The 27,199-nt window shown below is 30.6% G+C and overlaps 2 protein-coding genes across 2 annotated transcripts in view; both read left to right on the top strand.

Moving 5' to 3' along the window:
• Positions 1-7,118, top strand: part of LOC131948160 (fibrillin-1-like) — a 13,549-nt gene extending 6,431 nt beyond the window's left edge. The window contains exons 6-11 of the mRNA XM_059309728.1: positions 492-518; positions 2,140-2,198; positions 4,445-4,592; positions 5,420-5,481; positions 6,657-6,807; positions 7,007-7,118. Of these exons, the coding sequence (XP_059165711.1) occupies positions 492-518; positions 2,140-2,198; positions 4,445-4,592; positions 5,420-5,481; positions 6,657-6,807; positions 7,007-7,008 (449 nt within the window). The 3' untranslated portion in view covers positions 7,009-7,118. The remainder of the gene's footprint in view (positions 1-491; positions 519-2,139; positions 2,199-4,444; positions 4,593-5,419; positions 5,482-6,656; positions 6,808-7,006) is intronic.
• Positions 7,119-10,172: 3,054 nt separating this feature from the next.
• LOC131948075 (fibrillin-1-like) lies at positions 10,173-25,613 on the top strand. The gene is made up of 11 exons (XM_059309617.1): positions 10,173-10,278; positions 12,145-12,246; positions 14,439-14,543; positions 15,350-15,475; positions 15,586-15,711; positions 17,099-17,125; positions 18,746-18,804; positions 22,913-23,060; positions 23,892-23,953; positions 25,145-25,295; positions 25,492-25,613. Coding segments are annotated over exons 2-11 (867 nt in total). The 5' UTR covers positions 10,173-10,278; positions 12,145-12,185; the 3' UTR covers positions 25,494-25,613.
• Positions 25,614-27,199: the final 1,586 nt, after the last annotated feature.

Raw genomic sequence — 27,199 nt, 5'->3', positions numbered from 1 at the left:
ATATACAATATTTTGTTTACAATTTATAAAAAATGTATAATACATTTATATAATATTTATATAATATTTATAAAAAATTTTAATATTATGTATATAATATTTATATCATATTTATATCATATTTATATCATATTTATATACTTATTATATAATATTTATATAATATTTATATAATATTTATATAATATATTTTTAATATTTTAATATTTTAATATTTTAATAATATTTATATAATAATTATATAATATTTATATAATATGTATATAAAATTTGTATAATATTTATATAAAATATTTTTAATATTTTAATATTTTTTTATTTTTATAATATTTATATATTAATATTATATATTAATATAATATTTATATAATATTTATATAATATTTATATAATATTTATATAATATTTATATACTTTTTATATAATATTTATATAATATTTCAATTGTATTTATATAATATTTAAATAATATTTATATAATATTTACATAGCTCGACCGGATTATGTTTCTCCCTATGGTAGGTAAAACAAGGATATTTTAATAACTGTCTTTTATTTATTTTTTACACGGAGTGTACTGTTTATTAGTTATTTCTTTTTAGTCAACACCTGTTTAGGTTATCTTTCCGTTTGCAGACAAGCTTTGGGATATTATAGCCGATCACTATTGAATCAGACGCATCAGCAGGCGCTATCCTATGAGCGCTTTGGTGCATACGTTCGTTTTAAAGATTTCAAATGATTATGGATAAGAAGAGTTATTATAGTCCTTCACTATATCGAATCCGGCAGCCCGAAACGGTGCTATTTGGTGCCATGGCCTTCTCGTGATCACTATGGAGGCTACGATCGGTTTAGTGAGTTAAATAGACTCACGATAAGATGGGTATTATAGTTGTTTACCAAGTTGTATCATGCGGGTCCTTATGCGCCCCGGCAAGGTGCAATTTGGCGACCCGAGCTATAATGTGAGAATTTTGCGTTAATATTTAAATTAAAATTTGTGTTTATGTTCTGCGTTATTGAATGCGTTAATGTAGGCATTTGCGTCTGTATTTGTGTTTGGGTTTGGGTTAAGGTGGTGTTATGCTTGTGTTTGTGTTTGCTTTTGTATTTGTGTTTACTTTTGTGTTTGAGTTTGCTTTTGCGTTTGCAATTGCGTCTATGTTTATATTTTGTATGCGTTTTCTTTTTGTTTGTCTTATATTTGCATTTGTTTTTGTGGGGTTTTTTTGTTTTGGTTGTAAAAATATAGATCGGTTTAGGATTATGTGTCCTATAGTCAAACTTTCATGTCGGTTATATGCTGCTTAATAAACACAAAATATTCATGGTCCTTTACAGAAAGTATTTTACAGATGTCAGTAAAGGGCATGGACGGGACGGCTAGTATATATATAATTTATATATATATATATATATATATATGTATATATATATATATATATATATATATATATATATATATATATATATATATATATATATATATATATATATCTCAGGATAAAAGATATCATAGACTTTTGGCCTACGCAACAAAAGATCGCAGACAAAATATCTCACAGCAAAATATTTATAATACATAGACTGATTTTAAAACATCAAAAAGCTTTTCAAATTTAATTTTACTATTGTAGATTTTTAGGGAATTATTATTTTTATAATGGAAGGACAATAAAAGCGATGTTTCTTTCAGACTTCATTCTCCGGGGAAGTGGGAGGCACTTGTAATGTTCGTGTGGGGGAGCGGACACTGGTAAAAGTATTTACTATTAATTTAAATTCTATTTCTTCCGGTGGGGGGAAGGGGGGTGTTGGGAATGGGTACAGTAGACTTTCTTCTGGGGATGGGTGGGGGAGACGGAAACCCCCAAAGAGATGCCTGGAAAACACTCTGAATAAAACACACATTTGTAGCGTTAAATTTAATGATTTATTTTACTTATACATATTCTGTGTCACATATGTTATTTTTTTACATCGTACAAGTAAATGCTTTTAAAATATTTTAAATTTAATTAGTCGTTGGAAGTGAAATTGGGCATACACTGTTCCTTTGTTATATGTATTTATAGTTACATTACACATTGAATTTGTATAGAAAAAAAATAATAATTATCTTGTAATTTTTTTAAGATCTCTGTGTTCCGTTATCAAGTGAAATAATAAAAACCCGAAGCGCTACATCAGCCCTGGTAATGTATTTAAAGTGCACACCTGTATCCATACTACCTTACTTACTAACATCAATATTTACATCATAATACTAATCCATAGGTATCTGAAGATATAACTATGGTTTATTTTAGACAATCCCTTCAGACAGCACTGCACAACACAAACCAATATTTCATAACCCCATCCTAAAAGTTACAGTCTTTTAACCCCACATTAATCTCAGTTCTTTAATCTAAATTCACAGTTTTTTTAACATTTATTCATGACTTCCGTTCGAAAGAAAAGGGAAGTTGGGTGGGTGGGTGGTGGGGGTGGGGGGTGGGTCCTAATGAAGTTGGGTAACATTGCAGAAACGGATATCGATGTAGGATGGCTAAGAGTTAACTTTCACCAAAACACAAACATATATATATATATATATATATATATATATATATATATATATATATATATATACTTATATATATATATACATAATATATTAAACACAAAAGCAACTAATACATTTGTTCTGATCTTGTCCAGATAAACCCTGATATCTTTATCTGTGATTATCTATATTTATATTTACCCACATCCACAACTTCATCCACATTTACATTCACACCTACTTCAACATCAATATTAACATCTGTATCTGTATCTGTATCTGTATCTGTATCTGAATCTGTATCTATATCTGTATCTGTATCTGTATCTGTATCTGTATCTGTATCTGTATCTGTATCTGTATCTGTATCTGTATCTGTATCTGTATCTGTATCTGTATCTGTATCTGTATCTGTATCTGTATCTGTATCTGTATCTGTATCTGTATCTGTATCTGTATCTGTATCTGTATCTGTATCTGTATCTGTATCTGTATCTGTATCTGTATCTGTATCTGTATCTGTATCTGTATCTGTATCTGTATCTGTATCTGTATCTGTATCTGTATCTGTATCTGTATCTGTATCTGTATCTGTATCTGTATCTGTATCTGTATCTGTATCTGTATCTGTATCTGTATCTGTATCTGTATCTGTATCTGTATCTGTATCTGTATCTGTATCTGTATCTGTATCTGTATCTGTATCTGTATCTGTATCTGTATCTGTATCTGTATCTGTATCTGTATCTGTATCTGTATCTGTATCTGTATCAGTATCTGTATCTGTATCTGTATCTGTATCTGTATCCTTATCTGTATCTGTATCCGTATCTGTATCTGTATCTGTATCTGTATCCGCTGTATCCGTATCTGTATCTGTATCTGTATCCGTATCCGTATCCGTATCCGTATCCGTATCCGTATCCGTATCCGTATCCGTATCCGTATCCGTATCCGTATCCGTATCCGTATCCGTATCCGTATCCGTATCCGTATCCGTATCCGTATCCGTATCCGTATCCGTATCCGTATCCGTATCCGTATCCGTATCCGTATCCGTATCCGTATCCGTATCCGTATCTGTATCTTTATCTGTATCTGTATCTGTATCTGTATCTGTATCTGTATCTGTATCTGTATCTGTATCTGTATCTGTATCTGTATCTGTATCTGTATCTGTATCTGTATCTGTATCTGTATCTGTATCTGTATCTGTATCTGTATCTGTATCTGTATCTGTATCTGTATCTGTATCTGTATCTGTATCTGTATCTGTATCTGTATCTGTATCTGTATCTGTATCTGTATCTGTATCTGTTTATGTATCTGTATCTGTATCTGTATCTGTATCTGTATCTGTATCTGTATCTGTATCTGTATCTGTATCTGTATCTGTATCTGTATCTGTATCTGTATCTGTATCTGTATCTGTATCTGTATCTGTATCTGTATCTGTATCTGTATCTGTATCTGTATCTGTATCTGTATCTGTATCTGTATCTGTATCTGTATCTGTATCTGTATCTGTATCTGTATCTGTATCTGTATCTGTATCTGTATCTGTATCTGTATCTGTATCTGTATCTGTATATGTATATGTATATGTATATGTATATGTATATGTATATGTATATGTATATGTATATGTATATGTATATGTATATGTATATGTATATGTATATGTATATGTATATGTATATGTATATGTATATGTATATGTATATGTATCTGTATCTGTATCTGTATCCATATCTGTGTCTACGTCTGTGTCGGTGACTGTATCCGTATCTGAACCTTTATCTGTATATGCGTCTGCGTATACGTTTGTGTTTGTGCATGTTTCTATGTCCAAATAGAACACTTACTTAAAGTTAAACTATTTATTTGGCACAGAACTGCTACTCAGCTTGTAGGGCAGAACATTGCTACTCTTTCAAGTTTGCCAATGGTCTGTGTACAACAAAGCTCTATGCTGGCAATGCTGTGGATCTTAAACAAGATGTAGTTGCAGGATCATTTCTCTCATGCTACAATGATTACGGTAAGTGTTTCATTGTGTAAATTATTTTTGCTAAGCCTAATGTAAAATCCTTAACTTGCCTTTCCTAATAAGACCTGAATTGACCGAACCTATGCTAAAGAAATAATACCCGTACTTATACTAGTAACTCTACCCGTTGTCGTTACTTATACCGTTTAACTCAGTTTGACATTAACGTCAATTTCAATAGGAAACAAAGATTGTTGTCTACACCATGCTGAGCTCTGGAAAATGATCTCGAAAAAACAATACATCTTTTACGGGTTTATATTTTAAACCACTGCGAAAAGCATTGCATGCACATTAATTGAGGCTTAAACCACAATAGCGAGATAACCCAACGGTTACCGCACATGCTGAGTATGTTATTATCAGTGCGAGAATTTCCGATCAGTTCCTTAAAAATGTATCTATACATTCTACATTTTTTAAAACTGATAAGTTAAATAAAAAGTCCTAGCCAATAGCATAGCTATTGCATATTTGTATTTCAAAGCGATTGTTATTATACATTATTTAACAGGACAACAGATTAAATTTGTAAGCAAACTTGACCGACTGTTGTAGTATAAAATAATATGTATGCTTTTACTCTTTTTTTTAACAATCGCATGTCATGTTAGAGTTTGATCTAAAGTGGTTAAAGAAATGCAAATTTGAGTATTCTGGCTAAATGTATTTAAAGACAATCGGAAAATTTGTAGCCTGCGTAGAAAATATTTAAAAGATTATCAGATAAACTAATACTTTTGTCTGATCGTTTTGATAATGTATCAAAAAAATGATGTTATTGTATATGCATTTAAATATGTACTTTCTTTATGTAGCACAGTGCACTTTATATAGCGATGTTGATTCTTACATACCCCGAGATGACAAGTCTCACGAGGTAAAGTTATGTGTTTTTGGACATACACACTTTCAAATAAATCTAGATGTTTAAGAACTTCATTTAAAAATATGTATATCAGAAAACTGTAAAGTAACAAGAAAAAAAAATACATCTAATCATGTGGATTCTTTATTTTGAATTTAGAATTAATTGATTTTTATTTCTATGTTGATGTTTTTTTTATTTTTACTTACTTACAATCAATATCCAATTATACTTAAATTTAAACTTATTTTCTACGCTTGCCTTATTGGTTTCAGTTTAAAATTTGTTAGGTAATGTTTGTACATCCTTTACTTCGCTTGCTTATGTTTTTATTTTATTTTTGTCTTGTCCAGCCGTTCAATTCATTGATGGTGCCTTCTTCTTTCTTAATTATACTGCACGGGAAATCCTCCTACATAATGACTCCGTCTTCAGCCAACTTTTCATCTGGATTTGGTACCATAGCCTGTGCCCGTCCAAGAACAAAATACTTGACCGTTAAGCAACTATAAGCTTTACCGACAGGACCACGCCAACCCCAATAATAGTGTCTAACCAGAGAATGTATTGAACTCTTCTTTGACAGCTGTTTGTGAAATTCTGTACTTTCTCCGTGTTAGTTTAAGATGAACACCTCTCTGTTCCCTAAATCAATACAGGCTTAATAGTTCCTTTATGGTGGGGTCCATATATGTTTATGTTCAGGAAGGCAGCCTTAGCTCAATCTATCCTTGTAACGCGTGGTACCTCCTTTTAATCTAGACTTAATTTATCAATACCTCTCTGTTCCCGACAGCAAATCAAAGCATAAAGATTAATGGAGGGGGGGGGGGGGGAAGGTTGAATGGTCGGGCGGGTAAGTTCATGTTCGCTAACCCGTAAAATTTTTAGTTTGAACACTCGGGCAGATGAGACTCATCATATATATATATATATATATATATATATATATATATATATATATATATATATATATATATATATATACATGTCTGTGTGTGTTTAAGAAAGCTCTACATATTCAGCTTTTTCATACAAACAATACAACCCATTGTCTTTCACCTTCTTTATTTACCCATGTACGTATTGTCTTGAGTTATCTCTTCTCTAGTTGGGAATGATAATCTTAGCTTTACTAATGATTTAACTCTTCATCTATTGAGGATGTTTTTACACTTCTCTTACAGGATTGTTTTAACTATTGCCGTGGAAATTACAATTGTATCGGCTATCACTACTACCCAAACCCTTTATGTATTATTACTTATCCGATTGGATCCTCTGTTGACATAAAGAACATTCCGGTGGACACATTTGTCTATCTTAAATGTGATAAATGTGAGTGTTATTGGTTCATGTTTTAACTATTATAATATTAACTTATTTTGTTTTTAATTTTAAAAATTGCATCACCAACACTATTAATTAAATGATAAACATTACTTCAAGTGTAACTCCTTTTATAATTGTAAGCTTATGTTTTATAGGTGTCGAAAAAAATGTACTGATCTTAAATGAAAATTGTGTTTTACCACAGAAAACAGTTGGGCAAGACACGTCTACACAGAAATCAACAATGTACTGCCGGGCACTCGACATTTGTCGAACAAACTGCTTAGACACTTGTCTATATATGGAAACAGTTGAATAAAGAATTGCATTCTGATCGTAGTGTGCTCTTTAATTTTTTTTAAGTCAGTGATGCACTTCAGAATGCCTGGTGTGTGTTCTTAAAGAATAATGTTTAATGTACCATGCAAAAATTACATAATACACTATATATGTTTAAGTAGACTTGTCGGTCTTTGTTTCCCGACTTGTATGTGCGTGATAATGTGGGAAGAATATTCGTCTCTCTATTAAATAACATTTTATGAAGTAAGTCATGCATTTATAAGAAATGTTTCTTTAAAGACAATTTTTAAAAATATGTACCTACTATATAGAAATATATTCTCTCCATGATGAATACATATAGATCATAATGAGCTGATAATTATATCAAAGAAATCCAATGATAAAATCTTTAAATAGTCATATGCTCTTTTGGATTACAAAAGAACAATTGTTAAAACTTACGAATTTAAGAATGGCTCTGTCTAAACTATATTAGCAATATGTTGATTAACTTGTGTGACCCTCCATAGCAACACAGAGTCAAATACGGATAAAAGTTTGTTTTGCAGAAGTTCCTTGTTCCATGATAGTGGATGTTAGTATTCTACTTATTGTTGTGTATACTGCAAAAAAATGTGTTACATATTGGGTTGTAAGGCCATAGGTAGTTAAGAGTGTTGTCGATGTGTGTTGTGTCGTGACAGCAATAGTTGCTTTAAAATAAACTAAGGCCACCCAATACAAGTTATTGTTTTATAAAGAAACATCATCAGCTGTATTCGCACGTCTGTATTAAAGAAAATGAAATGGGCATTATTTCAACAATATATTACTCTATGTTAAAACATTTAGAAAACATAACCTTTAAGGTTTCAAGTACGTGTTTCAAGTTGTGAGAGTGTGCGTGTGCCAGTATGAGTATCATTTTTAGTGAGTCTGAGTGTGAATGTGAGTGTGTGAGTATCATTTTTAATGAGTGTGAGTGTGAATGTGATAGAGAGTGTGAGCGTGGACGTGTGCACGAGCACGAGCCTGAGCATGATTATGGTTGCGAGTATGCATGTGTGTGTGTGTTTGTGTGTGTTAGAAAGTAAATGAAAGTGTGAGTGTGCATGTTAGTGTGTGTTAGAAAGTAAATGAAAGTTTGAGTATGCATGTTAGTGTGTGTGTGTGTGTTAGAAAGGTAAATGAAAGTGTGAGTATGCGTGTTAGTGTGATTGAGAGCGAATGTGAATGTGAGTGTAAGTTTACGCTTAAAGGCATTTGCATGTGCATTTGTATGTGCACATGCAAGTGATGATGCACCTATTTCTCCGCTTCTTCTAGTTCGGTTCTTCTAGGTCTAGGGGTATATATGTATACAACAAAATACAACGTGTAGATAACACTAAATAACACTGCTAAACAATAATAAGACATTTTATATAAACACATGTAAAAAAATAATGAAGTAAAAAATAATACAAAGTTCTACTACACAAATAACGATACTTAACACCTCGCCCACAGCTACGTCAACATCCACAGTACAATCAATTGTACAACACACTGGGACACGCTTTGACCCCTGTCAAACTGACACACCTAACGTGAACACGTCTCGCTGCATAGAAAACACTCAAAAAAGGGCTACAACTATACATAAAAAGGAGGCTACTTGTCGTTCGAGCACACACTACACACACTCACAATCAGAAACATATAAGGGACATAACACTTCAGACTTCCCTTTTACTATGCAACTAAAACGTCTTTGAATAATATTATCAGTTTTGTCCGTTTTATAAACAGGAAAGTGATTACCTTACATTGATATGTGTGATCGTCATGCCCTGATGCATGTGGTTTTATTGTCACTTAGTTAGCTAATGATAGGTACCTATGATTGTTTGCTCGATCAGCTCTTATTTAGAAAATTTAGTTGTTAGCTAGGGGGTGGGGGAATGAAAGGTGATTATAATGAGATGGTGATTAACATTAATCTGTTGTTTTTGGTATCATACCTTCTAGCAAGAAGCACGCATTTTAATTTTTTGAAAAATAATGTATTGAAGGAAATCAAATCGATTTAAACGTTGCAGAAGATGGTCAGCTACGAGATAATTAAAAAAAATATATGTGGTTTTTGTTTTAAATGTACAATGCAGGTGGTGTATAGATGGTGTAACTAAGTAAGTATGTTTGGGGGGGGGGGGCGGTGCAACAGAATGATGGGGAAAACAACAAAGCGAAAACTTAGTTTTTTATTTAGTACGTCCACCAACCCCCGAACATTTTAAGTACTACCCACACTCCCAACCAAACAAGTCACTCCGGAAAAAGTGTCTGAAAAAAAAAAAACGCTGTCTGCATGATTAGCTTAGAGATGTAGGGTCTACCTTTAGTCTGTATGCTCTGCGACCAGTGATTTTTTTCAGACTTTTTACATTATGTAGGGGGAACTGGAAGGGTTACGACTAAATTTTATCCCAGGGAAGGGAGGGTGCACACTGGTGAAATATAATATCATTTCTATATACGTTTTATTTTGTCGTGGGGGGGGGGGGGGTGGCGGTGGACGTTCTGAATGAAACTGTAAATGTGACCTTTGTCAAAGTTGAGCTTAGTCTTAAGATTTAGAGGAACGATCTGCGACTATATTTACTATGAATGTGCAGCAAAAGTGTAGATCAAGTTTATTAGATTAAGTATTAAGGATGAATAATACCAGCTTTACAAAATCAGTAATTCTCAACTAACTTCGAGTTAAATCAGCTTTCGATAACGAGTTCATAGGAGTCGGTTCAGATGAATAAATTTTCGCCACAAAATTAACCATTAGCTTTAAAATGTAACAAAAGTATAACACTAATGTCGTACAGGACTTGACTTTTCTCCGACCCAAGAGTTGCTCCCCTCTGCGGTTTAAAAACGAGTGAAGTCCCCTGGGCGGCAGGTCGACTTTAACGATCAAACCGTTATCGTGCGGATGATTTCGATTCTATGAGTTTGGCGTGTCACGTGTTGCGGGGTAGTCGATTTTTAACACGTGACGTCTGCTGATTCACTGCATATAAGGCAAGACTTGTTGTTTTCCCAACGTGACAAATCGACTTGGTGTTCGACAACACATGTTGGTCCTATCTGCACCATCATTGATTAATGTCAAAATTAATTGGACAACAGGGAGTCTGAATTGTTTTGTTATCAGAAGTAAGTTGCTTTTGTTATGTATTGAACTCAAAGTCTTGTATAATAAATGCGCAATTGTTTTTTTATATTATGGCTGTTTCTAGTTTACGAAGTTTGGAACACACTATAAAGTCTGTATTACGACAGCGTGGTCTGTTTTTTTATTTTTTTTTAGACGATTTAGCAAACTTAGTGTAGGCCTAGTATTATCAATATATATATATATATATATATATATATATATATATATATATATATATATATATATATATATATATATATATATGAGTGTGTGTGTGTGTGTGTGCTTGTATGTTGTATGTGTGTGTGTTAGTATATCTTATGTGGTAGTATGGGTAAATTACTTGTCTACAGTAAATAGAACAAAACGGTTGATTATGTCTTAAGTTTCAATATGAATTTGCGACAAATTCAGTAAGATAAAATCAATTGTGTATCCAAGCGAGGTGTCATAATTCGAATCATAAAAATATAAAGCCTAAATTAAAAACTTTCCGAATTGAAAAGCCGTAAGTGTACACGTACGGACTTGAAAAATAAAAATAACCTAAGGCTAAATAACATTTATTTTTTTTTCTAGAGGTCATGCGCTGGGCTATCCATCTTTCTTCATATTAACTACGACCAGAAGGTTGACTGAGACCAGAAGTTTAACTGGGACTAGAAATATGACTTGGCTTAAAAAGTTTGTGACATTCAAGCACTTGGCGAGCACGGTTTCCGGGAAAATGCGCAATGAGAAAAATGTGCACACAGAAATTTTCGCAAACATAGAAATGCGCTAACAGGATTCTGCACACACAGAATAATGTGCAAAGAGAAAAGAGTGCACATAGAAAAATGAGCAAACAGAAAGTTACACAAAGAGATTTTTTTTCCGCACACAGAAAATTGTGAAAAGAGAAATTTCCGCACACTGAAAAAACACTTATAAATTTTTGCACACAGACAAATGCGCACACAGAAAAATACACAAATAAGAAAATTACGCACACAGAAAATAACATTCAGATCATTCGGCAATTATGAGTATGACCATATGTGTGTTCTTGCTTGCATGTTTAAGTTGGTATGTTTTTATGCGTATATTTCAGTCTAATTTCTGTATATTTTAATAAAAAATAAATAAATGACACGACTCTTTCTAAAATGCATAGAAACATAAATTGCAAAGATCTTCTAATCATACATTCATAGATGCTATTAAGCGAAGGTGTTTCGATCATTGATGATTGGCCCACATGTTGTCTGACCATAACAAATGTTTGTCCATAGGCAGTTTATCATCATCTCTCTCTCTCTCTCTCTCTCTCTCTCTCTCTCTCTCTCTCTGTGGGTGTGTGTGTGTGTGTGTGTGTGTGTCTTTTTACCTACAGTTTTAAAAATGTTCGAGGGGTTGGGGGGATAATAAAATAGGGGCACTAAGATAGAGCTTATGCCTACATCCGGCTATGTAATTAGGTTCCCTTCATTTCTTATTGTATCAATTTTGCTACAAAGTGAAATAACCCCACGCAAAAATGTTAAAATTGAAAAAAAAACGCGCATATCCCCTTAATTGACTATTTTCTATATGGATTTTAATTTGCTTAATTTAAACCAAACGTGATGATATTAGAAGCATTATGTTCATTTTAAACATATTTTTACTTCTCTTTCAAACATTGGTAACATAAATGTCAAATATATTTATCGAACGCGGTGTCTAATGATTATTGTTGATATAAGTAGGCTACGTATTTATGCTGTGCTACCAGCTCATTATATACGTAATTGTGTTCGTCTTATTTGGTCAGCGATATGTTTATTTTTAAATAAAGTTATGACAATCATGTTTTATTATTAATAATTTTGTTTCAATTACAGATATATAACTATACCTATATCACCTTAAAAGTTGTATCAAGATGAAGTTTTCAAAAGTTAGCATTGCAGCCATACTGTTTATGTGCATATCATATGCACAGGGTGAGTCTATTAGGATCACATACGGTTAAAAAATAGTTGAAATAGTAAAATAAACTGAAGCAAACGCAACCAATTCAAAGTTGTAGTCACGCGGTATTAAAACCGTCTCAAGATTTTTACAAATCTCGACTCTCTACACTTCCCTCAGTCGGAAAAACATAGTTTTGCAATTTTGTCAGTATGTTTGTGTGTGTACGTGTGTATGTCTGTAAACACGATTACCGTTAAAACTAGGTTGATGAAATTTCATATACAAGTATAAAATCAAATTTGTAGTTCTGTTGCAACTTTTTAACGATTCCGGAACCCGGAATTGGAAGTTATTCTTTTTTTAGATTTTCAAAAGCCTACAACTTAAGTAGTGTTTTATTAATAGATAAACGATATTTGAAACATGGTTGTCCATTTCCCGAGTTGCCATCCCCAGTAGTGTTATATAAGAATACGAGCCGACCCGCGGCGTATCATACGCTTTAAAACACTATCAGTAGGCCGTTAAGGACGATAACCCCCATCCCCACCGTCTTAACCCAACCCCTACCCTACACCCATCCCCCCCCCCCCCCCCGTAAAAGCAATCTCCTCTTAATTACCTCCCCTAAGTTTAAAATAGTTTCAAATTAAATTATCTGCCCCTAATAGGCGTCACTAAACCCGGCTGTATGATTGTAAACATTTAGCGTGAACCACAGCTCACCAGACCATGTGGGGGTGGGTGAGGTTGATTTATGCCTAGTGAAGAAGAGAGGGGACTGCAAGGCGCGCTTACAGCTTGTTTTCTAGGGTCTCCAAAAAGAGAATTATATATATAGATACGATAAAGTTTAGGAGATATCACTCCCGCTTTATTTACATTGATAGAGATTTTGTTGTTTGCAGTTCTAGATTTCTAGTTATTAAAGGCGTTTATTCAGCTCACTAAAATTTTGTGGCACCGCAAATCTTGCAATGTTACAATATTACTTCTCATTATAAGATCAAAATTAAATTTTGCACGCCAGTAGAGCTGAGATTACAAGCAAGAATATGTAATTTTAATCTAATTAAAAAAAATACTATATTCTTTATAAAAGGTGAGATAAAAATATAGAATTCTAGCGAACTACTTTATTTGTATTAAGTCTGGCACAAGCAATTGGGGGATTTTTAATCTATTTTGTGTCAACTTCATTTCAAACGAATAAATAACAAATGAAAAATTATTCTCACATATATTTTTTTATTTATGGTAAAATGATTTTATTATATTAACCAAAGAAATGCAAAAAAAAAAGGAACAAAAATATATTAAAGCTTATTTAACATTCCAAAGCTATATGCTGGTATAAATAAACATCAAAAGCCTGTGAGTCCACTTCTTCTTCGTTCGTGACCAGGACATATGTGACACATGAAGTAGAGTTCATTTGATTCATTGACATCGGCATTGGAAGGGATAGTGGGGTTAGCACATTTCCCAGCCGCCACTGATTTGAATCCGGATTTAAACTCGAGACTCACGGCATGGCTTAGCTCTCTAACGCTAAGCCATGCGGTCCCCGTGAGCTCACATGCGGAGAATATATTTCCTTTCTTGGGGAGGTCATTGACAGATTTTGTTACGCAACGTTATATAAGACCTATGTCTAGTTTTAATTACTGGACGCCCTGACTTTAATTTTTAGTCATACCATCAAACAGCTTTAGTTACGTCACAGTAAAATAAATTTTAAATCTAATTTGTTAGTACATGTTTGCATATGTAATTTTGTTGTTGTAATTTGTGAAGACGCTTATATATTTATTTTTTTATTTGTGAAAATTGTAATCATTTTTTTTTCAAGAAGCACCCACATTTAAAAAAAAAATTACTGTTATTTTTTAAACAAAATATTACATATTTAGCTTTAAGAAATCTTAATAAAATCATGTTCTTAAATCTCCATTTTTGGTAAGATACATGTAGAGTGATTTACCTATAACGAAATGGTTTATTGTATTGGAAAATGGTTTTTGTCTATTGCTGTGTGTCATATTCGGTTCTTTCGGGCTGTAGAACGTTTAAAATAGTTGGTACTTCCGAAAAGCTAAAATAAAATTGACTGTTATATGATCAAACTATCGTAAGAGAAAGTGCTGTTAAGAAGTATAATAAACCCATAGTATCGAGACATAATATACCGACATTAACAATGAATGCTACTTTGTTTTAGCCAAGTGTTTCTGCGAGCAAATCACAACGGTGGTCAATGGACAAGTTGTGTCTTCCTGCAAGCCGTTCTCTATGTACTTCCCAGCTTTTTTTTCTAGCGGTAAAGGTGAGAATATCGATATTTTAAAATAGATAAATTAATCAACATAATATATTTTTTAAAAAATTAAAAATTAGAGAAGTATTTGGTCCTAATAATAAGAAAATTACTTACTATTTTATGATTCACAAAAATTAAAGCGAATACAATAAATAGCAAATATGACAGCTGAAATATATTCTTAATTTATTTCTCAGTAGTATTAAGTTTGTTATTAATTAATTTATAAAAGCCGCTTACCAATACCTTTACAAAAGAAACCATGATAAAGAAAACACATAGTTTCCCTCATTATACTTTAGGTTAGAATTAATCAGAATATTTATAATTTGTAATATCATCTTGCAATATACTTCGTGTAAATCAGAATATTTTTTATTTACCAATATCAACTTAGTAGTTGCAGTAAACTACGGGTAATAAAGTTTAATTTAGGAGCTTTCAATCCTAGATCGGTTGGTTTTCTCAGGTAAAGAGCATCGAAAAATTATATGGCAGAACCGTTGATACACGCTTAAGCGATCAAACATTATTTGAAGTAGACCTATTAGGCAGATGATCTGGATTTTTGTTGTAAGCAAATATATTTTATAGGTATTTTTCTGTTGTGTGTTACTGTATCATTGCGATAGTTCATTTGTCGACCTACCAAAATTCAAATTTTTAGATTTTTAAAAGATTGTTCATATTTTGCGTATTGTACTAGTCGAAAATTGTGATTGACCACCTTAACATAAGATACAACGTAAATATGTGTAGAGCACACATTATTTGATATACATACCTGCTTTCTATTGTTCAATTTTGTTCAGACATTGACGAATGCAAAGATGAGCCATATCTATGTGAACAGGTTTGTACGAACACCAATGGAGGCTACACCTGCTCATGTAATGCTGGATATGCCGTGTGGAAAGTAGACACTAGGCGGTGTGTCGGTAAGTCTCAGAATGTAACACATTTATATTTCTTGAGAAAAATTATACATTTTGAAATACATAGTTAACTCATCTCTATGGTACTTTTTATCTGCAAACTTAACTTCTAGACATCGATGAATGCAGTGCTCAGCCAAGTCCATGTGAACACATTTGCATCAACACAGACGGAAACTTCACTTGTTTATGTAAACCTGGATTCGACGTTAATAGCAAGGACCGAACAAAGTGTGATGGTAGGTCATCTAAGAAACGCAACTCATGATTTCTTTTTTAAAATGTATAATAAGAATCGATCTAGTGTGCAAAGGTAAAATGATAAAGTAAACAAATAGTTTGCCAGTTTTACGTGAGATAAGTATTTATCGTTGAGTAGTATTTACTGATATCCCATGCATCTTTTCTGAGAGAAAATTGTATTTTGACAGCTCCTAAATAAGTAATATATATATATATATATATATATATATATATATATATATATATATATATATATATATATATATATATATATATATACATCTATACATATATGTATACAATATATATATATATATATATATATATATATATATATATATATATATATATATATATAATAAAATTTTGTATATATATGTATATATACATGTATGTCTATATATATATATATATATATATATATATATATATATATATATATATATATATATATATATATATATATATATATATACATACATATGTATATATATATATATATATATATATATATATATATATATATATATATATATATATATATATACATACATATATGTATACATTATATATATACATACATATATAAATATATATATATATATATATATATATATATATATATATATATATATATATATATATATATAATAAAATTATTTATATATATGTATATATATATGTATGTATGTATGTATATTTATATCTATATATATATATATATATATATATATATATATATATATAAATATATATATATATATATATATATATATATATATATATATATATATATATATATATATATATATATATATATATATATATATATATATATATATATATATATATATATATATATATATATATATATATATATATATATATATATATATACAATATTTTGTTTACAATTTATAAAAAATGTATAATACATTTATATAATATTTATATAATATTTATAAAAAATTTTAATATTATGTATATAATATTTATATCATATTTATATCATATTTATATCATATTTATATACTTATTATATAATATTTATATAATATTTATATAATATTTATATAATATATTTTTAATATTTTAATATTTTAATATTTTAATAATATTTATATAATAATTATATAATATTTATATAATATGTATATAAAATTTGTATAATATTTATATAAAATATTTTTAATATTTTAATATTTTTTTATTTTTATAATATTTATATATTAATATTATATATTAATATAATATTTATATAATATTTATATAATATTTATATAATATTTATATAATATTTATATACTTTTTATATAATATTTATATAATATTTCAATTGTATTTATATAATATTTAAATAATATTTATATAATATTTACATAGCTCGACCGGATTATGTTTCTCCCTATGGTAGGTAAAACAAGGATATTTTAATAACTGTCTTTTATTTATTTTTTACACGGAGTGTACTGTTTATTAGTTATTTCTTTTTAGTCAACACCTGTTTAGGTTATCTTTCCGTTTGCAGACAAGCTTTGGGATATTATAGCCGATCACTATTGAATCAGACGCATCAGCAGGCGCTATCCTATGAGCGCTTTGGTGCATACGTTCGTTTTAAAGATTTCAAATGATTATGGATAAGAAGAGTTATTATAGTCCTTCACTATATCGAATCCGGCAGCCCGAAACGGTGCTATTTGGTGCCATGGCCTTCTCGTGATCACTATGGAGGCTACGATCGGTTTAGTGAGTTAAATAGACTCACGATAAGATGGGTATTATAGTTGTTTACCAAGTTGTATCATGCGGGTCCTTATGCGCCCCGGCAAGGTGCAATTTGGCGACCCGAGCTATAATGTGAGAATTTTGCGTTAATATTTAAATTAAAATTTGTGTTTATGTTCTGCGTTATTGAATGCGTTAATGTAGGCATTTGCGTCTGTATTTGTGTTTGGGTTTGGGTTAAGGTGGTGTTATGCTTGTGTTTGTGTTTGCTTTTGTATTTGTGTTTACTTTTGTGTTTGAGTTTGCTTTTGCGTTTGCAATTGCGTCTATGTTTATATTTTGTATGCGTTTTCTTTTTGTTTGTCTTATATTTGCATTTGTTTTTGTGGGGTTTTTTTTGTTTTGGTTGTAAAAATATAGATCGGTTTAGGATTATGTGTCCTATAGTCAAACTTTCATGTCGGTTATATGCTGCTTAATAAACACAAAATATTCATGGTCCTTTACAGAAAGTATTTTACAGATGTCAGTAAAGGGCATGGACGGGACGGCTAGTATATATATAATTTATATATATATATATATATATATATGTATATATATATATATATATATATATATATATATATATATATATATATATATATATATATATATATATATCTCAGGATAAAAGATATCATAGACTTTTGGCCTACGCAACAAAAGATCGCAGACAAAATATCTCACAGCAAAATATTTATAATACATAGACTGATTTTAAAACATCAAAAAGCTTTTCAAATTTAATTTTACTATTGTAGATTTTTAGGGAATTATTATTTTTATAATGGAAGGACAATAAAAGCGATGTTTCTTTCAGACTTCATTCTCCGGGGAAGTGGGAGGCACTTGTAATGTTCGTGTGGGGGAGCGGACACTGGTAAAAGTATTTACTATTAATTTAAATTCTATTTCTTCCGGTGGGGGGAAGGGGGGTGTTGGGAATGGGTACAGTAGACTTTCTTCTGGGGATGGGTGGGGGAGACGGAAACCCCCAAAGAGATGCCTGGAAAACACTCTGAATAAAACACACATTTGTAGCGTTAAATTTAATGATTTATTTTACTTATACATATTCTGTGTCACATATGTTATTTTTTTACATCGTACAAGTAAATGCTTTTAAAATATTTTAAATTTAATTAGTCGTTGGAAGTGAAATTGGGCATACACTGTTCCTTTGTTATATGTATTTATAGTTACATTACACATTGAATTTGTATAGAAAAAAAATAATAATTATCTTGTAATTTTTTTAAGATCTCTGTGTTCCGTTATCAAGTGAAATAATAAAAACCCGAAGCGCTACATCAGCCCTGGTAATGTATTTAAAGTGCACACCTGTATCCATACTACCTTACTTACTAACATCAATATTTACATCATAATACTAATCCATAGGTATCTGAAGATATAACTATGGTTTATTTTAGACAATCCCTTCAGACAGCACTGCACAACACAAACCAATATTTCATAACCCCATCCTAAAAGTTACAGTCTTTTAACCCCACATTAATCTCAGTTCTTTAATCTAAATTCACAGTTTTTTTAACATTTATTCATGACTTCCGTTCGAAAGAAAAGGGAAGTTGGGTGGGTGGGTGGTGGGGGTGGGGGGTGGGTCCTAATGAAGTTGGGTAACATTGCAGAAACGGATATCGATGTAGGATGGCTAAGAGTTAACTTTCACCAAAACACAAACATATATATATATATATATATATATATATATATATATATATATATATATATATATATATATATATATATATATATATATATATATATACATATATTAAACACAAAAGCAACTAATACATTTGTTCTGATCTTGTCCAGATAAACCCTGATATCTTTATCTGTGATTATCTTTATTTATATTTACCCACATCCACAACTTCATCCACATTTACATTCACACCTACTTCAACATCAATATTAACATCTGTATCTGTATCTGTATCTGTATCGGAATCTGTATCTGTATCTGTATCTGTATCTGTATCTGTATCTGTATCTGTATCTGTATCTGTATCTGTATCTGTATCTGTATCTGTATCTGAATCTGTATCTGTATCTGTATCTGTATCTGTATCTGTATCTGTATCTGTATCTGTATCTGTATCTGTATCTGTATCTGTATCTGTATCTGTATCTGTATCTGTATCTGTATCTGTATCTGTATCTGTATCTGTATCTGTATCTGTATCTGTATCTGTATCTGTATCTGTATCTGTATCTGTATCTGTATCTGTATCTGTATCTGTATCTGTATCTGTATCTGTATCTGTATCTGTATCTGTATCTGTATCTGTATCTGTATCTGTATCTGTATCTGTATCTGTATCTGTATCTGTATCTGTATCTGTATCTGTATCTGTATCTGTATCTGTATCTGTATCTGTATCTGTATCTGTATCTGTATCTGTATCTGTATCTGTATCTGTATCTGTATCTGTATCTGTATCTGTATCTGTATCTGTATCTGTATCTGTATCTGTATCTGTATCTGTATCTGTATCTGTATCTGTATCTGTATCTGTATCTGTATCTGTATCTGTATCTGTATCTGTATCTGTATCTGTATCTGTATCTGTATCTGTATCTGTATCTGTATCTGTATCTGTATCTGTATCTGTATCTGTATCTGTATCTGTATCTGTATCTGTATCTGTATCTGTATCTGTATCTGTATCTGTATCTGTATCTGTATCTGTATCTGCATCTGTATCTGTATCTGTATCTGCATCTGCATCTGCATCTGCATCTGCATCTGCATCTGCATCTGCATCTGTATCTGCATCTGTATCTGTATCTGTATCTGTATCTGTATCTGTATCTGTATCCGTATCTGTATCCGTATCCGTATCCGTATCCGTATCCGTATCCGTATCCGTATCCGTATCCGTATCCGTATCCGTATCCGTATCCGTATCCGTATCCGTATCCGTATCCGTATCCGTATCCGTATCCGTATCCGTATCCGTATCCGTATCCGTATCCGTATCCCTATCCGTATCCGTATCCGTATCCGTATCCGTATCCGTATCCGTATCCGTATCCCTATCCGTATCCGTATCCGTATCCGTTACTGTATCCGTATCTGTATCCGTATCCGGATCCGTATCCGTATATCTGTATCTGTATCTTTATCTGTATCTGTATCTGTATCTGTATCTGTATCTGTATCTGTATCTGTATCTGTATCTGTATCTGTATCTGTATCTGTATCTGTATCTGTATCTGTATCTGTATCTGTATCTGTATCTGTATCTGTATCTGTATCTGTATCTGTATCTGTATCTGTATCTGTATCTGTATCTGTATCTGTATCTGTATCTGTATCTGTATCTGTATCTGTATCTGTATCTGTATCTGTATCTGTATCTGTATCTGTATCTGTATCTGTATCTGTATCTGTATCTGTATCTGTATCTGTATCTGTATCTGTATCTGTATCTGTATCTGTATCTGTATCTGTATCTGTATCTGTATCTGTATCTGTATCTGTATCTGTATCTGTATCTGTATCTGTATCTGTATCTGTATCTGTATCTGTATCTGTATCTGTATCTGTATCTGTATCTGTATCTGTATCTGTATCTGTATCTGTATCTGTATCTGTATCTGTATCTGTATCTGTATCTGTATCTGTATCTGTATCTGTATCTGTATCTGTATCTGTATCTGTATCTGTATCTGTATCTGTATCTGTATCTGTATCTGTATCTGTATCTGTATCTGTATCTGTATCTGTATCTGTATCTGTATCTGTATCTGTATCTGTATCTGTATCTGTATCTGTATATGTATATGTATATGTATATGTATATGTATATGTATATGTATATGTATATGTATATGTATATGTATATGTATATGTATATGTATATGTATATGTATATGTATATGTATATGTATATGTATATGTATATGTATATGTATATGTATATGTATATGTATATGTATATGTATATGTATATGTATATGTATATGTATATGTATATGTATATGTATATGTATATGTATATGTATATGTATATGTATATGTATATGTATATGTATATGTATATGTATATGTATATGTATATGTATATGTATATGTATATGTATATGTATATGTATATGTATATGTATATGTATATGTATATGTATATGTATATGTATATGTATATGTATATGTATATGTATATGTATATGTATATGTATATGTATATGTATATGTATATGTATATGTATATGTATATGTATATGTATATGTATATGTATATGTATATGTATATGTATATGTATATGTATATGTATATGTATATGTATATGTATATGTATATGTATATGTATATGTATATGTATATGTATATGTATATGTATATGTATATGTATATGTATATGTATATGTATATGTATATGTATATGTATATGTATATGTATATGTATATGTATATGTATATGTATATGTATATGTATATGTATATGTATATGTATATGTATATGTATATGTATATGTATATGTATATGTATATGTATATGTATATGTATATGTATATGTATATGTATATGTATATGTATATGTATATGTATATGTATATGTATATGTATATGTATATGTATATGTATATGTATATGTATATGTATATGTATATGTATATGTATATGTATATGTATATGTATATGTATATGTATATGTATATGTATATGTATATGTATATGTATATGTATATGTATATGTATATGTATATGTATATGTATATGTATATGTATATGTATATGTATATGTATATGTATATGTATATGTATATGTATATGTATATGTATATGTATATGTATATGTATATGTATATGTATATGTATATGTATATGTATATGTATATGTATATGTATATGTATATGTATATGTATATGTATATGTATATGTATATGTATATGTATATGTATATGTATATGTATATGTATATGTATATGTATATGTATATGTATATGTATATGTATATGTATATGTATATGTATATGTATATGTATATGTATATGTATATGTATATGTATATGTATATGTATATGTATATGTATATGTATATGTATATGTATATGTATATGTATATGTATATGTATATGTATATGTATATGTATATGTATATGTATATGTATATGTATATGTATATGTATATGTATATGTATATGTATATGTATATGTATATGTATATGTATATGTATATGTATATGTATATGTATATGTATATGTATATGTATATGTATATGTATATGTATATGTATATGTATCCATATCTGTGTCTACGTCTATGTCGGTGACTGTATCCGTATCTGAACCTTTATCTGTATATGCGTCTGCGTATACGTTTGTGTTTGTGCATGTTTCTATGTCCAAATAGAACACTTACTTAAAGTTAAACTATTTATTTGGCACAGAACTGCTACTCAGCTTGTAGGGCAGAACATTGCTACTCTTTCAAGTTTGCCAATGGTCTGTGTACAACCAAGCTCTATGCTGGCAATGCTGTGGATCTTAAACAAGATGTAGTTGCAGGATCATTTCTCTCATGCTACAATGATTACGGTAAGTGTTTCATTGTGTAAATTATTTTTGCTAAGCGTAATGTAAAATCCTTAACTTGCCTTTCCTAATAAGACCTGAATTGACCGAACCTATGCTAAAGAAATAATACCCGTACTTATACTAGTAACTCTACCCGTTGTCGTTACTTATACCGTTTAACTCAGTTTGACATTAACGTCAATTTCAATAGGAAACAAAGATTGTTGTCTACACCATGCTGAGCTCTGGAAAATGATCTCGAAAAAACAATACATCTTTTACGGGTTTATATTTTAAACCACTGCGAAAAGCATTGCATGCACATTAATTGAGGCTTAAATCACAATAGCGAGATAACCCAACGGTTACCGCACATGCTGAGTATGTTATTATCAGTGCGAGAATTTCCGATCAGTTCCTTAAAAATGTATCTATACATTCTACATTTTTTTAAACTGATAAGTTAAATAAAAAGTCCTAGCCAATAGCATAGCTATTGCATATTTGTATTTCAAAGCGATTGTTATAATACATTTTTTAAAAGGACAACAGATTAACTTAAATTTATAAGCAAACTTGGCCTACTGTTGTAGTATAAATGTAATATGTATGCTTTTATTCTTTTTTTTACAATCGCATGTCACGTTAGCGTTTGATCTAAAGTGGTTAAAGAAATGCAAATTTGAGTATTCTGGCTGAATGTATTTAAAGACAATCGGAAAATTTGTAGCCTGCGTAGAAAATATTTAAAAGATTATCAGATAAACCATTGTTTTTGTCTGATCGTTTTGATAATGTATCAAAAAATTATTTTGTTGTGTATGCATATAAAAATGTACTTTCTTTATGTAGCACAGTGCACTTTATATAGCGATGTAGATTCTTACATACCCCGAGATGACAAGTCTCACGAGGTAAAGTTATGTGTTTTTGGACATTCACACTTTCAAATAAATCTAGATGTTTAAGAACGTCATTTAAAAATAATTATATCAGAAAACTCTAAAGTAACAAGAAAAAAAATATATCTAATCATGTGGATTCTTTATTTTGAATTTAGAATTAATTGATTTTTATTTCTATGTTGATGTTTTTTTTATTTTTACTTACTTACAATCAATATCCAATTATACTTAAATTTAAACTTATTTTCTATGCTTGCCTTATTGGTTTCAGTTTAAAATTTGTTAGGTAATGTTTGTACATCCTTTACTTCGCTTGCTTATGTTTTTATTTTATTTTTGTCTTGTCCAGCCGTTCAATTCATTGATGGTGTCTTCTTCTTTCTTAATTATACTGCACGGGAAATCCTCCTACATAATGACTCCGTCTTCAGCCAACTTTTCATTCTGGATTTGGTACCATAGCCTGTGCCCGTCCAAGAACAAAATACTTGCCCGTTAAGCAACTATAAGCTTTACCGACAGGACCACGCCAACCCCAATAATAGTGTCTAACCAGAGAATGTATTGAACTCTTCTTTGACAACTGTTGGTGGATGTCTGTACTTTCTCCGTGATAGTTTAAGATGAACACCTCTCTGTTCCCTACATCAATACAGGCTTAATAGTTCCTTTATGGTGGGATCCATATATGTTTATGTTCAGGAAGGCAGCCTTAGCTCAATCTATCCTTGTAACGCGTGGTACCTCCTTCTAATCTAGACTTAATTTATCAATACCTCTCTGTTCCCGACAGCAAATCAAAGCATAAAGATTAATGGGGGGGGGAAGGTTGAATGGTCGGGCGGGTAAGTTCATGTTCGCTAACCCGTAAATTTTTTAGTTTGAACACTCGGGCAGATGAGACTCATCATATAAATATATATATATATATATATATATATATATATATATATATATATATATATATATATATATATATATATATATATATATATATATACATGTCTGTGTGTGTTTAAGAAAGCTCTACATATTCAGCTTTTTCATACAAACATTACAACCAATTGTCTTTCACCTTCTTTATTTACCCATGTACGATTTGTCTTGAGTTATCTCTTCTCTAGTTAGGAATGATAATCTTAGCTTTACTATTGATTTGACTCTTCATCTAATGAGGATGTTTTTGCATTTCTCTTACAGGATTGTTTTAACTATTGCCGAGGAAATTACAATTGTATCGGCTATCACTACTACCCAAACCCTTTATGTATTATTACTTATCCGATTGGATCCTCTGTTGACATAAAGAACATTCCGGTGGACACATTTGTCTATCTTAAGTGTGATAAATGTGAGTGTTATTGGTTCATGTTTTACCTATCATAATATTAACTTTTTTTTTTTATTTAAAAAATTGCATTTCCAACACTATTGATTAATTGATAAATATTACTTTAAGTGTAACGCCTTTTATAATTGTAAGCTTATGTTTAATAGGTTTCGTGAAAAATGTACTGATCTTAAATGAAAATTGTGTTTTACCACAGAAAACAGTCGGGGAAGGCTCATCTACACAGAAAGCAACAATGTACTGCATGACACTTCACATTTGTCCAACAAACTGCCTAGACGACTTGTCTATATATTGGAAACAGTTGAATAAAGACTTGCATTCTGATCCAGTGTCCTCTTTTCATTTTTTAACGTCAGTGATACACTTGAGAATATAGAATCGTGTAAGAAATATGCAGGCGTGTGTTCTTAAAGAATAATGTTTAATGTACAATGCGAAAATTACAGAATACACTATATGTATGTTTAAGTAGACTTGTCGGTCTTCGTTTCCCGTCTTGCATGTGCGTGATAATGTGGGAAGAATAATCGGCTCTCTTTTGAATAACATTTTGTTAAGTAAGACATGCATTTATAAGAAATGTTTCTTTAAAGAAAATTTTTAAAAATATGTACCTATTATATAGAAATATATGCTCGCCATGATGAATACACATAAATCATAATGAGTTGATAATTATATCAAAGAAATCCGATGATAAAATCTTTAAATAGTCATATACTCTTTTGTATTACAAAAGTACAATTGTTAAAACTTACGAATTTATGAGTGCTCTGTCTAAACTATATTAGCAGGATGTTGATTAACTTGTGCGACACTCAACTGCAACACAGAGTCATTAGACACAGCTTGTGTGAATGACAGATGGGCTTTCATAGGGTCTGTACTTCGGGATGTCAAATACTTATAAAAGTTTGTTTTAACAGAAGTTCCTTGTTCCGTGGTAGTGGATGTTAGTATTCTACTTATTGTTGTGTATATAGTAAGGTGTTGCCAGTTTGGGTTGTCATGCCATAGGTAGTTAAGTATGTGGTCGATGAATTGTTTTCTTTGCTGTTCTCTATAGTTATTTATATAGTGTTTATTTTATTTTTTTAAATCATGAATTTTCTCCTATATCGTGCAGTATTTCATAACAGCATCGTTATCAAAACACTTTTATGGAAATAAAAGAAATAAACCGGTAGTGATCTCCCCTAAACTTTCTCGAATATTTTTATATAAAATAACAGGGGATGGGAACTCGGGCTATAGACATGATTTTTAATCCATTTTAAATACTTAAAGTTTTAAAAATAGAATAAAATCTCGTAGACAAAAGAATTGCACACCGAGTGAACGCTAAATAAAAAAGTGCATAATAGTGCGCAATATTATTAGTACTTTAAAAATTTACATTCGTTTTTTGAGAAATCGGAAGTAGCGTAAATTACTACTTCCGGTCAACGGAAATTACTCAAATTTAACAGAAGATAGAGAATTAGATCCTTTACTTACATGTGAAATTTAATTTATCTATCTGAAATAGTACTCAAGTTATAGGCTTTTGAAAAATTCAAAGTAGGAAAAGTACCACTTCCGGTTATCGGAAATCGCTCAAAAGTTGATACGGATCTACGATTTTGATAAAATACTTATATATGAAATTTCATCAACTTAGCTGTAACCGTACTCAAGTTATCGTGTTTACACACGGACAGACACACACTCACAGACATACGGACAGAATTGCAAAGCCCAGTTTTTCAGACTGGATTACGCATAAAACCTCTTAATTTTGATAAATCTGGATTGATAATTTTTGCCCGATTAAAATAAGTCCTCTATACTTCGGATGTGATGAAGGACTGAGGTGTAATACGGTGAAAATTGTTAAAATTTCAATTGATTTTTGTGCACGA

Source organism: Physella acuta, unplaced genomic scaffold, assembly GCF_028476545.2.
Source record: "Physella acuta isolate Inbredline_101_S28 unplaced genomic scaffold, ASM2847654v3 ptg000007l, whole genome shotgun sequence".
Taxonomy (NCBI): domain Eukaryota; kingdom Metazoa; phylum Mollusca; class Gastropoda; family Physidae; genus Physella; species Physella acuta.
Note: the sequence above shows the minus strand (reverse complement) of the source record. Positions and strands in the feature narration are given on the sequence as shown.

Excerpts from the sequence above, each read along its gene's own strand:
- LOC131948075 (XM_059309617.1), top strand. The coding sequence starts at position 12,186 with ATGAAGTTTTCAAAAGTTAGCATTGCAGCCATACTGTTTATGTGCATA. Across the intron at positions 15,712-17,098 it reads GGACCGAACAAAGTGTGATG|CTCGACCGGATTATGTTTCT; the intron begins GTAGGTCATCTA and ends ATATTTACATAG. Across the intron at positions 18,805-22,912 it reads GAAGCGCTACATCAGCCCTG|AACTGCTACTCAGCTTGTAG; the intron begins GTAATGTATTTA and ends TATTTGGCACAG.